The sequence below is a fragment of the Anas platyrhynchos genome, chromosome 16 (assembly GCF_047663525.1).
Source record: "Anas platyrhynchos isolate ZD024472 breed Pekin duck chromosome 16, IASCAAS_PekinDuck_T2T, whole genome shotgun sequence".
NCBI classification, from domain to species: Eukaryota; Metazoa; Chordata; class Aves; order Anseriformes; family Anatidae; genus Anas; species Anas platyrhynchos.
In genome coordinates this window covers 7,599,501-7,614,819 of record NC_092602.1, presented here as the reverse complement: position 1 = coordinate 7,614,819, position 15,319 = coordinate 7,599,501, and the positions used below count along the sequence as shown (strand labels likewise).

The window sequence follows — 15,319 nt, the reverse complement described above, 5'->3', positions numbered from 1 at the left end:
GGATACACAGGCAAGAGCAGCATGGATGATTAGGTCACGTAAAAAAATAGTCTTAGTGTCTGTGCATGCAGATTTAGGCCCCTGCATCTGCAGGGGTGCAGTGCTCTTACCTCCTCCTCTTGTGAGCACCTGAGGAGTAGGCATGGCTGTAAGGAGATGGACTGGTGGTGTCCTGGCCCATCTCATTTTGGAGGAGATTATCAGATGTTTCCTTTCTACCTAGAGCACAGAGTGTGAGTGTTTCTGCCCTTCTGCTTGAGGAAAAGAGCGCTTGGGGCAGCACTGTTCAGCAATGCTGTGGGGCAGTGCAGCAAGCTGAGGTGCAGGGACAGGGAAGGGGGTACAGGGCAGCAAAACTGCAGAGGTCTGCAAGGAGGAAGATAGTGAAAATAAAGATTCAAAATTGTGGGAGAATCCTGACCAGAGAAATAGAGCATCATAGGACTGGAGATGCAAAACAGATCCTGGAGCAGGAAAAGAGAGAGAGTGACCAGATAAATGGTTTAGGGAAGAGATCCATGCAGGGTTGTAACAGGGATGGGCAGGGAAGCAGGGCTTGTGTGTCTGGAAGAACAAAAGAAAAATAAGAAGAACAGGACAAGACCTGGTGATTCCACTTGCTGTGCCTCAGACCAGTATCACAGATGGCAAAACAGGTTCACAGTATCCTCCTAAACACTCCCAGTCCTGCCGTGAGGAGTCTCCTGAAGTCTCCTGCTCTGCTCCTGACCTCCTGGCAGCATATTCCACCACCAGCAAGGCTGAGACTTGCTCCATTGCTTTGTCACAGCTACTGAAATTTTGGGATGGTGGAAAAAAAACACCCTGGAGGCATCTGCTGCTGAGGAGCTCCTTCACTGCTAACTCAGCCTGGCTTCGGCTGTTCACTGCACTTACTTTGCGATGGCCTCGTCTCGGTCCCTGATGGCCTGCAGGAGCCGTTCGCTCGTCTCCTTGTCTTCAGCAGCGCCTCGCAGCCGGTCCCGCTCCTCCTTCAGCGTCGTCATTTCCACACTCAGCAGTGTGACCTGTGGTCAGAGGGGAGGTGTGAAACCCAGGGTCACTAGGACAAACACACCACGAGCAGGAAAAAAAACAAAAACAAAAAACAAACCACAAGCCAGGTGGGCCAACCTGGAGACTGAGGTCTCCTGCCTGTAGAAGAAGCTGCATCTGCAAGCAAAGGGGCTGCTGTTGCTGGTGCAATCTTTGGTGAACCATGCTGGCTTGCCTAGGGGTGCAGGCAGTGCTGCTCTGAGCAATACAGGTCACCAGGGTGGACTCAGTCACATTCAGCAACAGCACCAGGAGCTGTGCAGCCATGTGGGGCACGACACACCTGTGACTTTGTCAGCTTTAAGCCCAGTGTGGCCCCAGTGCTGAAACACCTCCCTCTTTGAGCAGTTTGTCTTGTGCATGCATCCTCTGAGTCTTCCTTTTTGCCCTTTCCCAGCTTAAATTGTTGCCAATATCATCTACCAGCAAAATAAACTTCTTTTGGTGGGGGGAACAACGATATCATTGTGTCTTCCAAACCGTTATGAAGCTGAAGACAAAGGATGTGAAAATTCCCTTTCATGCCACGGAAGGTGTTACTGGCACGTCTTAAAATTTAATTAGACTTTAAAATACGTGCAGTCTTAAATAGTCTGAGAGATGATCTGTTGTTTTGGTCCTGTGCAGAGTGAGTTAATAGGGTGTGAAATCATGCAAGGATCGCATTAGCACAGCTTTGCCATATTTCATACACATTTAATTTCTTTCTCTATGGCACACGTGTGCTCAGTTATGCTGCTCCACCACCTGGAAACCCTTCCAGCACCTGACCCACCTCCCTTCTCTGCATGCAGCTTGGTAGTATGTGAGTCCTCAAAGAAGTCTTAAAATAGAGGGCAGACAGTCAAAAAGGGCTCATCACACTGAGGATGTGGGAGGATCTGCTGCTAGCATGGCATGGCTGGGTCGAGGGGAAGGCAGGTGTGAGTGCAGCGTGTCTGTATGTGTGCAGTGGATTTGCTGTCCTATGCTGGGGAACAGGAAAACCCTCCCCGAGCCGTGCCCTCCCGCAGGCCAGTGTGGGACACACTGCTCAGAGTGATGATGTGATGGAGAGCAGGGGTGGGAGCTGTGTGAAAGGTGCTGAGCATTTCTGCTGACATCCCAGGGTGGTGGTGGTGAGTCAAGAGGCAGAACTGCATTTGGGGATAGGTTTGGGGTTTGCAATTGCACCAACTATTGTTGGGATTTGCAGGTAAGGAGGGTCCTGAAGTCCTTCTATGCTAGGGACTTTGGGGAGGACCAGTCACAGCAAAGAGCAACCAAATGTTGCTCTTTCCTGGTAGCCCATCAAGGGTACATGGGCCTGAGAGCTGTGCTGAGAAGGCGTTGCATTCAGACGAGTGTGCTGGTGTATGAATGGTCACTCAAAAAAGCTGTGAACAAGCCTCTCGTGGTCTGTCAGCATAGCCAAGCTGCAGGGATCAAACCCTTGTTTTCACCATCTCAGGTGTTCTTCAGGGTGAAGGAGGACCTGCAGGTGGTGCACAGGAGTCCCCGGCAGCACAGCCAGAGCATGTCTCACTGGTGGCAGTAGTCTGGACCCTTGAAGATGGTGCTTATCGTGGTTGTGCTGCTGAGGAGTGGTCCTCAGGGAAGAACAGGCACTAGGGCTGCTTCCTTGCTGCAGTCTGCATCTAATCAGCTGCTTCAGCAGCAAGGCATCCTTGTACATGCACAGCTGTCACTGCCGGGAGTATTTAATGATGCTCTTGCTCTGTTGGTATGGGCTACCCAGGGAAGTGGTTGAGTCACAGTCCCTGGATGTCTTTAAAAGATGTTTAGATGTAGAGCTTAGGGATATGGTTTAGTGGAGGACTGGTTAGTGTTAGGTCAGAGGTTGGACTCGGTGATCTTGGAGGTCTCTTCCAACCTAGGTGATTCTGTGATTCTGTGTTTTCTTTGGCAATGTGGTGGGAGCTCCCATAGCCCTACATGAGGCTGTCAGACCCTGGGTTGTGCTGACTTTTTGGTCAGGGACGTGTTTTCTTTTCCCTTCTCCAAAGGGATACAGCACCACATACGGCACAGCAGCACTGGTCTGTTCAGCGGTTGCATCTACCCTTCGGTAAATGTAAATAATAAAATATAAAAGCACTAAGCCCTCTTAGTACAAGCAGGATGGGTCAGTCTGGGTACCTACAGGTTCCAGCTCCCCACATCAAACAGCCTTGTACTTTGCTGAGAAAAGTTTAAGTGAGACAGACTAGCTGCTAAAGCAGACTGAGTGCAAGGTTTAAAGGAAGTTTGGCTGCTTGAGATCATGTCTGGAATGGGCCCCTGGGCACTTGCAAAAGGACCTCATTTTATATATGTGAAGCTTCTGCAGTGAGTTTAACAGAGACTCCCTCATCAAGCCATAGCTGGTGCTTGCCCAGATGCTCCTGGTTACTTATGGTGATCTCTTCAACGGAAAGTGTGTCTTGGGGATGAACACTGCTGTTACAAGGCCACCCGTAAAGTATGGGAATCACCTACCTGGCTGTGCAGTCGTTGCAGCTCCTCCAAACTCTGCCTCAGTTTCCCCCGTTCTCCCTCCATTAACTCCCTCAGGGCTCGTGAGTCCTCACTTGTTCGCCTGATCTGTTCCTCCAAGGTGTCATCATCACTTCGCCGAGAGCTCTGAGAGCAGGAGAGAAATCTCTTGATCAGTTTTCACTTAAAAAAAAAAAATCAATTACATTAATCTGCTGCTTGTTTGAGGTGGAGGGTACTAAACAAGGAAGATGAAAGTGTGAATGTGACTTTGGCAGCGTTTCAGTTTTCCTTCCATAAACCTCCACAGTGGAAACGTGCTCAGCCAAGGGTAGCGCTTCTACACATGATAAAAAGCATTCAGACATGGTCTGACATCAGCATAAACTGAATTTACTGAGACCTACTGACCACCTGGTAACATGTGGCTATAATCTCTGCGTTTGTAGACCTTTTGCCGGACTCTCTGTTTAATTTAACAAATAAAACTTTATCTCCTTGCTCAGCTTTCTTGCCAACTGCTACAGGTATTGAAATGAGGAAGGCGAGTGCTTGCACATGGCTCTGTAGTTGCAGAGTCTGCACTGCCTGCATCAGCATCGTCTCTCAAATAAGTCATACTGGCAATGCACTTAGCTTGCAGGTGATGAAAATAGGCCTGACTTGGAGCCTTTGCAAAAAGCCAGGTGTTTTCTCATAATTTTGTACTCCTGTGGATGCTGAGCAGTCCCCTGAGCCACCCCCTCTTCATTCACAGCATCAAGGCTGTACCCCGTGAACACCACTGTGTGCCAGCAAAACCCTTCACCTGTTGATGGATTCATGTCTGGCAGCTCTCACCAAAACATTTGTATTCAGCCTCAATTGTAGGGGCAGAACCTATCTACATAGGGTTAGGATGGTTTTACAATATTGCTAATACAACAAGGTTAGGAAAATTGTAACAGAAACAACTGAACTGCAGTGGACAAGGCCATCTGCAGTATTTCCATTTTGAAAATCCAGCTTACTGCAAATCTACAATAAAGCCTACTTTAATTAATTTTCCAGAACAACTCCCAGACTGAGAGTTGCTTGAGAGTGTAACCTTGAAACTCATGGGGTCTAAGCAGTGCAAGCTGGAATCCCATGTACTGGTTTGGCTCTTGGCTGACCAGTTGAGACACAAAGCCTGTTGTGCACCATGACAGCCCATCTCTGTGGGCCACAGAGGCTTTCTCAGAGACCAGGGACTTCAGGATCAACTGGGAGCTTGTAACAAGTTCTGTCACCTTGGCAAGGGGGCATGTGCAACAATGGGCTCTCACCATGCTACTGACTCACCGTGGAGTCTGCCCCATCCAGCACGTTTTGTATCAGTCTTTTCAGCTCGCTAAGAGCTGCCCGTAGGCTACCGGCTGGGACATCTTTGGCTGATGAGGTTTCTGAAGACTCATCCATGGAGGAGTCTGTAGAGACTGCGGAATCTGCGCTGTCATTTCCTCTGAGATGGGAGCAGAGATATCGCACTTGGCAATATGCTTCCCAGAGCTGCAGCCTCAGCTGGAATGAGAGAGCCCCATGTTAGCTTGGGATGTCAAGGCTGTGGAGGTCCACCTTCTATGGCACAGTGAGGTGTGTGATTGCTAAAGCTCACAAATATTCACCTAGATTGCTATGTTGGTTTTGAAATGGATGCAGAGATTTACTTGCATACAGTTAGAGGGTGTTCATAGCAGAGCTGGGACCACAGCTCTATTTCTGGATGTTGTTTCAGCTACAAATTCCGATTCAATGCATTAAGCTCCCTCTCCCTCTGGGACTGGTGAAGTCCATGAGCTTTCCCAGGGGCAGGAGGGCAAATACCTGTTCTCGTTCTTGTTCCAGCTCCTCTGCCTCCATGCTCTGCTCTATCTCAGACAGCAGGGATGTGCTGGTTGTGTTGAAATTTTGGAGACTTCTCTCCTCGCTGAGCTCTTCTACCTTCCCCTGCAGCTGCCGGTAGGATAGCCGCACCTCCTGGAGCTCCAGCTGGCTTTGGTGCAGCTTCCAAAGAAAATCAAAAAAGCAGGGAAAAAAATGTTACTGGAGGTCATATGGACTGGATGAATCTCTTGGTTTGTGAAGGAGCTGAGAGGGAGGAACAGGTGGCGTGAAAGAGGGCTTCCAGCCAGGAGGAAAGTACCTTTGGCTGTTTTTACTATTTATTGGAGCTTAATAATCTCCAAATGTTATTAGATACTGTTTGGGCTTTGGAATGTTCTGAAATATAAAATTAGCAGTTAGCAGTTTAATCAGTGCTAAAATGAGGAACATTGTGAAGAAGTTGGGACCTGTGTAAAAAAAACTTGCTAAAACAGAGCAGAAAGTGAATCCAAAAAGAAAAGTAATATAAATACATACTGAAAAAAAATATCTATATAGAAATATAAACATACTGATCAGCTAAATCCTAACACACAAAACTCAGATGTCAAACTCCCTAATTCACTGGTTTGCAATCTGAGTTAATGGAGTGTTTTAAACACACAAGATGCAACATTGGCATTGATTTGTTTTGGGGTTTATCTGTGGTCACCCAACTGTATAATTCTGTAAGCACTGGGCTGCAGTTTGCCTGAGGGGGAGCAGCCAATACTGTGCACAGAAACTGTGCATGGGGCTGGTGCACAGCCAGGTGTCATGCGAGCAGTGGAGCTGAACGCACCAGGGCTGTGGATGCTGGGGAGGACAGTGCTGTCTGACACATCAGCAGGTTTCTCATTCCTCTAGGGAGAGGAAAAAAAGATACATGTTGTTTTGGAGATCTGGGGGTACAGTGGTTGTCAGCTCACAGAAGAGAAGTAAAATCTTGCTCTCCACTAAGAGGCCCAAAGTTGCAGACAGGCCAACCTGTTCTTCAGAGAATGATGGTTGGTGAGTTGGCTTGCTGTGAAACTGCTTGAGCTGTGACAGACACAAGGCTGGTTACTGTTCCCTGGAATAGTGTAAAGGAGCTTCTTCTAGAGACAGTTCTACTATTAAAAAATTAAGTAATATGACCACAGTCAGTGCTATCCGGTTCCTTTTACATTTCCTTCCTTGCATTTTATTTTTTCAGTTGTTCTGTCTCCCAGTTCTTCATTATCTTCCTTATCGATTTTACCCCAAACTACATTTTTGATGCAATTTCCCCATTCATTTGCTCCTCCTTCTCTTATTGCTGTCTCCTCACCTGCAGGTCCTTATCATGGCTTTGTCTCTCCAGGATGAGGACTCGGTCCTGCAGTTCCTCCACGGTTCCCTGGAGCAGGTCATTCTCCTCCATCATGGCACTAAGGCGATGCTCCAGCTCCCGCTTTCTGTCCGTCAGCATTTTGATCTGCAGAGGAATGAGAGCTGGAGTTGGACCCCATGCTTTACAGGAAGTGCAGAGGAGGGAAATCACATTTCCATGAGAGCAATGAAACAGAAAAAAAAACAAAAAGTATGTATGCACATATACCGTACCTGTGTGTGCGAGAGAAAATGTATCTCTGTGTGTGGTTTAACACTTAGGAAGGGCCTGAATGGATACTTCTTCCCCACACTGCAGAGGCAGTTCCAAAGGGTCTCGCTGTGCATTGGCAGGCCAAGGAGCTGGCAGGAATGTCCAAAGGGATAAAGTGGAGCCTGGCCCCGTCTATCCCTTGTACCCTAAAACTTGCAAGAATGGGATTAGTTACTTTTCCTGGCCTGACTGAGCAAAAGGTGGGATTTTCTCCTGTGTGAGCCCTGGAGAGCGCAGGGAGAGCCTCTGGGCTCTTGCTCCCCATGGGGTTGTGCCATGGCACTGCCTGCACACTTTTTTTAATTGCTGCACATTCCCCAGGCCCTCATCAGGGATTTTTCTTTCTTTCTACTCATGACGACTCCTTTCTGTGCCATGCTTATTTTTAGTTTCCAGTGTTCAGCTGCCTTTAAAATTGGTTCATTTCTTTTAATTGTCAAGGGCAGCGGTTTTAGGTGAAGAGGGACAATGTGCCAAACAAAACCTCTGTGATTCACTTAGCTGGGAACAGTGCACAGGATGAATCAGCACTAGCCAAGGTCACTTCTTGTTTAACCAAGAAAAAGGAATGTTTTCCCATATTTGTGCACACAGGACCTTTGGGGACTATGTATGCCATTCACCACTACAACCCTAAATATTCCCTATGGTCTCCTTTCAACTCCTTTCAACATGGGCCATAGACTAATTCAGCAAATTCCTACCGCTTTCTTGGCCTCTACGGGACCCTGTCTTTTCATTGCTTTCCAGGTTGATGGAAATGTTTGGTTGCACGAAGAAATATTAGCAAAGTGTGTGGCCTTGCTATTTCTGCAGGGTAAAGGCTGCTGTAGGTATTAGAAAGCTGCTTTTAGGTGACTAATGGTTTCTGAAATATCTCTTCCCACCACCATCATGATTTGTGTGGGTTGGAGAAAAGGGGTGCAAGAAAAATAAGAGGTATAATACAGAAATTGTACTGAGAGTAAGTATTTGGTATCCAAGCTGGTAATGAACACCCTGTGAATGACTGCGTAACAGAAAACCGTTGCTCTGCTGAGGGCCCTGGGCCATAGGAACAGGGGAGAGGAATTTGGAAAGCAAGAGACAGGAAGAAGGTGAGGGGAGGCATACACGGTGACAGGCATGCATGGTGATGGGGATGCACGCGCGGGCAGCCCCCCTCCAAGCCTCCATACTTACTTCAAGGACCTGCTGCTCCATACCAAGGGGAGGGGAAGAGAAGGCGAGGGGCCAGCAGGGAGCAGGTGGGAGCAGGAGAGAAGAAGAAATTGAGAGATTTTAGGAAAAGCTCTTCCTGATAGCTTAAAAATAAAAAAGCGGCAGGGTGGTAGAGTTGAACATCTGCCCCGCTAGCTCCAGTGAGTCCCATCGGGGAAGGAAAGAAAAAGGAAGACAATATCATCCCTGCTAATGTACCAGAGCTAAACAGGCAGGGGCTCCTTGCTTTCACACATGCATGACTGAGAGGCAGGAGAGGATTGCTGCTTTCTTTGCAAGCATGAGGAATAACAAAAAAACAACCTTGCAGACCTTCCCACCATGCCCCAGAGTTTAAGCTGATACAGACAGCAGCCCCACAAGACTTAACTCTATGGTTAAGATCCTGGAAGATCCTTCCCATCTGTTCATTTGCAGGTGTGCTTGTGCCTGAGGCAGCAGTACAAGCTGGCCCTTGCCAACCTGGCCAGCTCTGTGTTGCACCAAAAGTCAGTACCGGGGGAGTCTTCTGCACCACAGCTACCAACCTGCTTCCGCACCCCAAGCAACTGGGTTTGTTTACCCATTTCCGAGGGGTTTGTTATATGGGTTGGAGCAGCCCTGGCTGCCTTTCAAAGGAGAGAGGCTGAGCATGAGTTACTCACCTCAGCCTGGAGGCTCTCGAGCCGCACGATGTGTTGGCTGCTGGAGGAGTTCTTCTCCCGAAAGTCCTCCCGAAGGGTGTGGACCTGCAGGGAGAGCTGCCGCTCCACCTCGGATGCCTGCAAGGAGAAACCAGCTGGCATTACCCTGGGGGTTGTCCCATGGCAGTTAGCTCCTCCTGCGCAGGGGAAAGTCTGCAGACCTGCCGCCATATGACTTGTGCACAACCCCTGGTTTTGGCAGAAACTCTGAGGCCTGCAGAGTTTGGACCAGGAAAAAGCTCATCCTGAACAGAGGCTGAGGAGAGCAGCCACTTAGACCATGCAGTTTTCCTACAGGACTGGCACAGGGACACAGCCCATAACTTCCTCCTGCTGCAAAATAACATGATGACTCCTGTGCCTCACAGGGAATTTAGTTTTCCTCATAAGCAGTAGCCCAGCTGGGGCTGAGGAGGTGAGCAGGCTGCTCACAAAGGCAGTGAGGGACCCAATCTCCACAGACCCCAGAAAACACCGCTGTTGGATTTACCTCTAAACCCCTGAACATCTTTGGTGCAGCTTTAAAACAAGTGCCCTTTGCCTCTAATTCCTGGCTCCTGGCAGGGCCAGACGGAGAAGCATCCCCTCCAGATGACTGCCAGTGTGGCTTCGCTGGGCTTGGCCCTCTTTCCCATTTTGAAGGAGGGATGCCCCAGTTATGCGGGGTGGTTTGAGGACAACGGAAAGGCCATTCCTTACCTACAGGACCCAGGCTGCAGACAGGCTGTATAAATGACAGCTTAGACATTTAACTACCCTCTGGACAGTTTCACTGCTGATTTTTACACAGCAAACACACTTGTTTAGGTTTGTAGGAGAACATAAGGTTTTTATGACAAATCCCTAATGAGATAGCAGAAATGGATGGTTCTCTGTTTAATTAGCCTCCACCAGGTTCCATTACACTTAGGCACAGACTTCCCCCCTGGCAGATTAGCTGGAAGTGAATTAATCCCCCTCAAGATGTGGCACTGCCATCCTGCTCAGGGCACAGGCAGAACTATATGTCCAATGGCGAATGCCACCAGCGGCCCCATGCCTCAAACAGGGAGATAAGATGGGAAGGAGAGATGGGGGCAAGGAGAGAAAACCCCCAGCAGGGTCAGCAGTTGTTGGCAGGTTTGGTAGTCTATCTGATGTCCATCAAACGTGGGTCTGGGCTGACAGGGAGCCCAAGGCAGCAGCTCTACCAAAGGGTGCAATGACTTTGTTCTGACAGCTCCTGACTCAAGGAATGAACACAGATCCAGCCTGAGCTGCCTATAGAGATGACACTATCCCTTTTAAAAATGGTCCCTTAATTTCTGCAGCCTGCAGCAAATTAATCCAAATCAGAAGCAAGAGACAAAAGGCTGTTCCACCTCCATCAGGTGGAGAAACTGTGGCTACCCCAACACAATCTTTGCAGGGGCGGCAGGAGACAGAAACATGGCTGCAGAAATCAGCCAGGTTCTGACCACTGGCTGCTGGAACAAGAAAGAGTTTCTTATAATAAGAAATAATCTCGTCTACCAATTGATTTTCAGTTTCCTTCCTATCCTATGTCAGCATAACCAGAATTTTCACCTTCTTTAAAGCCTCACAACAGAGGCTTTTGAGTACTCCCTCTGCCTCCCCCATTTATTTATTAAATAAAGATTCTTTGCACAGGCAGAGCACACAAAACACAGTGACAGCACAGCTCTATAGGGAGGGGGTGGTTATTTTTCTTCCCTTAAGCAGCTATGGATCTCAAGGCATCCTGAACTGCTATTAATTGGTGACACTAAAGAAGATGGATGGTTGTGCTTTCTGTGAATGATTCACTTGCATTTGTAGAGACTGCTGAAACATCTTCATGCTGAAATACGCTGCAGGAGCTATCAGGAATGAAAAAGCACCAGATGAAAAGCACCAAAGGATTTTGCCTGCAAGATGCTGACCACACTCCCAAGGAGCACAAGTGGTACTGGAAGACACACCAGTATTTGATGGTTAATTGTATAACACAATTTATATGCTACAACAATTCTATGTACAGACAATACAAACATACAACACAGCAGTAAGAAACAAGGAGATGTAAAGGCATTGCAAAAATCTCTAGTAAGACAACATACAGCTGCTGTTGCTAGTTCTGGTCCCTGTGCTCAGATCAGAAGGGCTGAAAGGGTGATCATGGAAAATCTGTTATATGAAAGGAGTCTAAAAGAGGCTGGCTTGTTTTATCTCATGCAATGACTGCTGAGTGTGGGCTCCCTATAAATATATCGTGGATTAGCACACAGAAGGGAGAAGTGCTATTTAAGCAGAAGCACAGTTTTGACAGAACTGATGTGAATAAACTGTGTAAGAGTATATTGAGGCTGGGAATGGGAACGTTTCTAAGTTTCCAAGGCGTTGCAGTAGGATTCCTCCTTCTGCACCATCACAGTAGGAGGAATGGTAGCAAAAATGAATTTTGTGATGGAGCTGGATCACTTTATCACGCAGTTTCTTTCAGAGGACTGCCTATGACAGAAAGGAAATGAATTGACCTCAAAGGTCCTTTCTGGTACTGCGCTGCTTGCAGGACTGTAAGGTTTCTATTCTCCAGCTTTAAATCATCATCTGGAATGATTTGCTGTTCAGCTTACACACACACATCTTATTCCTGCAGTTTTAGCCCACCTGGAGGGAAGAAAGAACTCACTGCTAGTGTCTAGGGCCCTAATGCAGACAGCATGTCACAGTGTCATCTCAACCTACACTGTTCACATCCTATTTATTGCAGTAGAGAAAAGTAAAAATAATATTTTCTTTAGCCTCATGGAGTGCAGAAAACTATCCCTGACCATAGTTTAACAGAAATAAACAGAAATGACTGCATCATGTGTTTCCCTTCACAGGAGAATGAGGAAAAATCCTCACCTTTTTTTTCTTTTTTTTTTTTTTTCTTTTTCTAGGCAAGGAAATAGCTGATGCATTTAGTCTCACCTTTTTCAAAGATACAAGTTTTTGTATGAAAGAAAAAGTCTTCTGAGCTGAGCTACAGTTAGTGCTGTAGAGTTTTCATGCTACATTTGTTTCAGAGGTTATTAATACTGCTGCCAAATTACCCCTTCTAATTGATTATAAAGTCTAGATTTTCATGTAAATTTGAATATTACATAGATAGCTACTTTGACAGCGTACAATATTCTGCAGGTTTTCTGATATATTTTTATGTGGTCTCTGCTTTGTTCTCACACCTCTGTAGGTGTGTGCATACATTCACATGCATTTTAAACCATGAGCCTGCTACTGATTATTTCAAACATGCTCTTTTATTTTATATCATCAGAGGATGTAACCTTCTATCTACATTTTCCATTCATTGCTCAAATAAGCTATGACTTTCATGTCTGCTAAACTGAAGTGGATTTATTCTGCCTCAGCCAGTCTGGCTTTGCTCTTATTATACAAACTGTAGTGCTTTCTCTTCCCCATCAGTGTTTTCCTAAACATTAAAAGTTAGAACCTTTTTGTGGTTACATCAACCATTTAGTAATACATTGATTTTGTTAGAGTGAAGTAAAATTCATTTTGGAAGGGCAGACTTATATCACCCAATATCGTAGCTTTTCTCTGTAGTTAAGAAAGAATTAATTTCCTGGGTATAGGAAAATTAGCCAACACAGCCACCAGGCAGTGTTTGAAACATATCTGCAAAAGCGTAGACATCAATTCACAATTAGATATATTCAATCAACTGTGAGATTTGTTTTCTGGACTTCAGGCAAGGTTTAGATGAGATTTGGGCTATGCACGAGGAAAGGAAGAGCAGGACATTTTGGTCTCTGCTCTAATTAGGGACTTCTTTTCATTGCAAGGCTGGTAAGTTTCTCTCCTTATTAATTCTAGAGTGCTAAAACACATGAAACCGTGTACATATTTGGCAGGAAAATGGGTACTGGTTACAATAACTCCATGGGGTTTAACATCTGGAATATATGACAAATAAATAAAATAAATGTAAGTAAACTGGAGCACTGAAGCTCCTGTCAACAGGAGTGTTTTGTAACATTTGGGATGGACTGTGAGAAATGAATGGCCTGCAGGTTAGTTTCATGAAAAGAAAACCCTCTTTTGGAGGAAGATTTGCTAAAGAATTCTAACTGCATACAAAATACCCAGCTATAAGTCATGTCAGAAAGAAAAAGATGGATGCAAAAAGTCTAATGGACTGTAGCTGGGTAAAGAAAACAGTGCTGCCATATGATTTACTTCTACAAACAAGATGATTCAAATCTAACAAAGGATATTGAAGATTTACTTGCCTAAAATAGCTAAGGAAAAGAAACCCTAATTAGCGCTAAATTTGTAACACTCAGGAGAGCGTGTTACCCCTTTTATTAATTTGCTAATAGCTCAGTTCAAGGGACTCCCCGTTCCCACTGTGGTACCATTAACACTTCCAGTCACTAATCGCTGCCTACTCTGGCTCCAGGTTCCTGGATTCCCAGCTCTTCACAGGGAGGAAAATATATTTGGCTACTGAAAAGCAAGCAAAGGAGAAAATTACAAACATCTTGCTTCAGAGTAATAATAATAATAAAGACCATTAATCTGGCTGCCGAGGGAGGCCTGGGAGGGCTGGGGTCGCTCTCCCACCACCCCAGGCAGCACCCTGGTGCCCGCCAGCAGCAGTGGGAAGCCTGATTTTCTGGGCTAACTGACCCATGCCAAGGAAGTGGTGAGGCCATGGCTGTTGTCCAGCTCCTGGCACACCGTAAACAGCCATCTATATTTTGCATACCTTGAGGTTGCCCAGTCTGGGCATCTTTGAGAGATATTTACTAAAGCTTTAAATTCAGGTCAAATTTAAATTGTTATTCGAAGCATTATTCTATCCAGGAAACTGCTTACGTGACAGCGACCACACAGCACTCGTTATTCGTCACCTTTTGAGGGCTCTGGTTTGCACTTGCTGACTGATGTGCACAGAGGGACTCCCTGAGGGATGGCCCCTGTGACGTTCACAACAGCCCCCTCAGGGCAATGCTGCTGTGGTGGCTTGACCAGACACCCACACAGCTGTTCTCTCACTCATCCTCCACAGGATGGGGGAGAAAATAAGGTGAAAAAGCCTGTGGGTTATGATGAAGACAGGGAGATCACTTACCAGTCGAGGAGATCACTTGCCAGACAAGGAATTCAAGATAAAGGCAGTGACTGGGAGACGGACAAAGCTTGGACTGGGCATAGCCAGGGACAGGGAAAATAGTGGGGATTTTCTTTTTGTTGCTGTAAGGTAGTGGATGGAGGAGGGGTGGACCTGCATAGAGTGTGTACATTGCCCACCTTTGCCATGCTGTGATGATTTTGGTGTGGGGAAACGTTTCTGTGGCTGATGACATAAGAGAACGTTGTGAAGGTTGCATGATGAGGGTGGGTTGTAATGACAATTCTTAAGTATGTGTTTCATGGAGGTGAGGGGTAGATTTTAGGATTTTAGGGGGTATCTGTGCTGAGGAGCTGGCAGCAGGGGCACCTGTGAGGAGAAGCCAGGCCGCCTGTTCCGGCTGGTTCCAGAAGGTTCCACAGCAGCCTCCCCTCAGGGCTCAGCTGAGCACCTCAGCAAGCTGGTGGCACTTCAGGGAAATTGGTAAGAAAGGGCAAAAGGCTGCCCAGCAGTGAGGAAAAAAATGTGAGTATCAGCCCTGAGAGCACTGAGGTGAGAAGAGAGGAGGAGGAGGAGGAGGAGGAGATGGAGGAGGAGATGGTGCTGCAGGTGTTGTGGCCAAGATTCCCCTGCCACCCATGGAGGAGTCCACAGCGGAGCAGGTTTGTCCTGAGGGACTGCAGCCCACAGGAAGGATGCATGCTGGAGCAGGGGAAATGTGTGAGGAGAAAGTGTCAGAGAGGAACCATTAAGGACTGACCACAACCCCTGTTCCCCATCCACCTGCGTGGCTCAGGGAAGGGAGGGAGAGGAGGTGGGAATGAGGGAGTGAAGCTGAGTCATGGGAGATGAGGGCGGAGGGAACATTATTGCTTTAATTTTGTCTTTGTTTCTCACAATCCAAATCTATTTTAATCGACAATAAATTAAATTAATTTTCCCCAAGTTCAGTGTGTTTTGCCTGTGGCAGTAATTGGTAAGTGATCTCCTTGTCTCTGTCTCTGTCTCAATCCACAAACTTTTTCATCTTATTTTCTCCCCCCCATCCTGTGGAGGTGGTGGAGTGAGAGAACAGCTGGCAGGGCCAAGGTGAACCCACCACAGGCACACAATTAGCTTTATCAGCTATCAGCTTTATTAGCTTTATCAGTAATCTGCAGTTACACACTTTGCACATGGGAAGATATGGCTAAGCTTTCTCTGGAGGACCTCTTCCTGCTGCTCCTCAGTACAGAGCAGGCCATTTGGAGCTGG

The 15,319-nt window shown here is 46.8% G+C and overlaps 2 protein-coding genes across 5 annotated transcripts in view; one reads left to right on the top strand and one right to left on the bottom strand.

Annotated features, from left to right (window-relative positions):
* Positions 1-15,319, bottom strand: part of BICDL1 (BICD family like cargo adaptor 1) — a 52,219-nt gene that overhangs the window by 10,767 nt on the left and 26,133 nt on the right. For 3 of the 4 annotated variants that reach the window (XR_011803743.1, XM_072024299.1, XM_027469914.3), the window contains 6 exons: positions 8,905-9,021; positions 6,725-6,871; positions 5,377-5,556; positions 4,855-5,073; positions 3,535-3,678; positions 898-1,028 (listed from right to left, as the gene is read on the bottom strand). Coding sequence is in view for 3 of the 4 variants with exons in the window: in XM_072024299.1 (XP_071880400.1) it covers positions 898-1,028; positions 3,535-3,678; positions 4,855-5,073; positions 5,377-5,556; positions 6,725-6,871; positions 8,905-9,021 (938 nt within the window). In the remaining variant the exon portion in view is untranslated. The remainder of the gene's footprint in view (positions 1-897; positions 1,029-3,534; positions 3,679-4,854; positions 5,074-5,376; positions 5,557-6,724; positions 6,872-8,904; positions 9,022-15,319) is intronic. The other variant, XM_072024298.1, reaches the window with a different exon arrangement.
* The window catches only part of CIT (citron rho-interacting serine/threonine kinase), a 122,277-nt gene continuing 121,447 nt past the window's right edge, over positions 14,490-15,319 (top strand). Inside the window, exon 1 of the mRNA XM_072024277.1 lies at positions 14,490-14,727. The gene's annotated coding sequence lies outside the window, so the exon portion shown is untranslated. The remainder of the gene's footprint in view (positions 14,728-15,319) is intronic.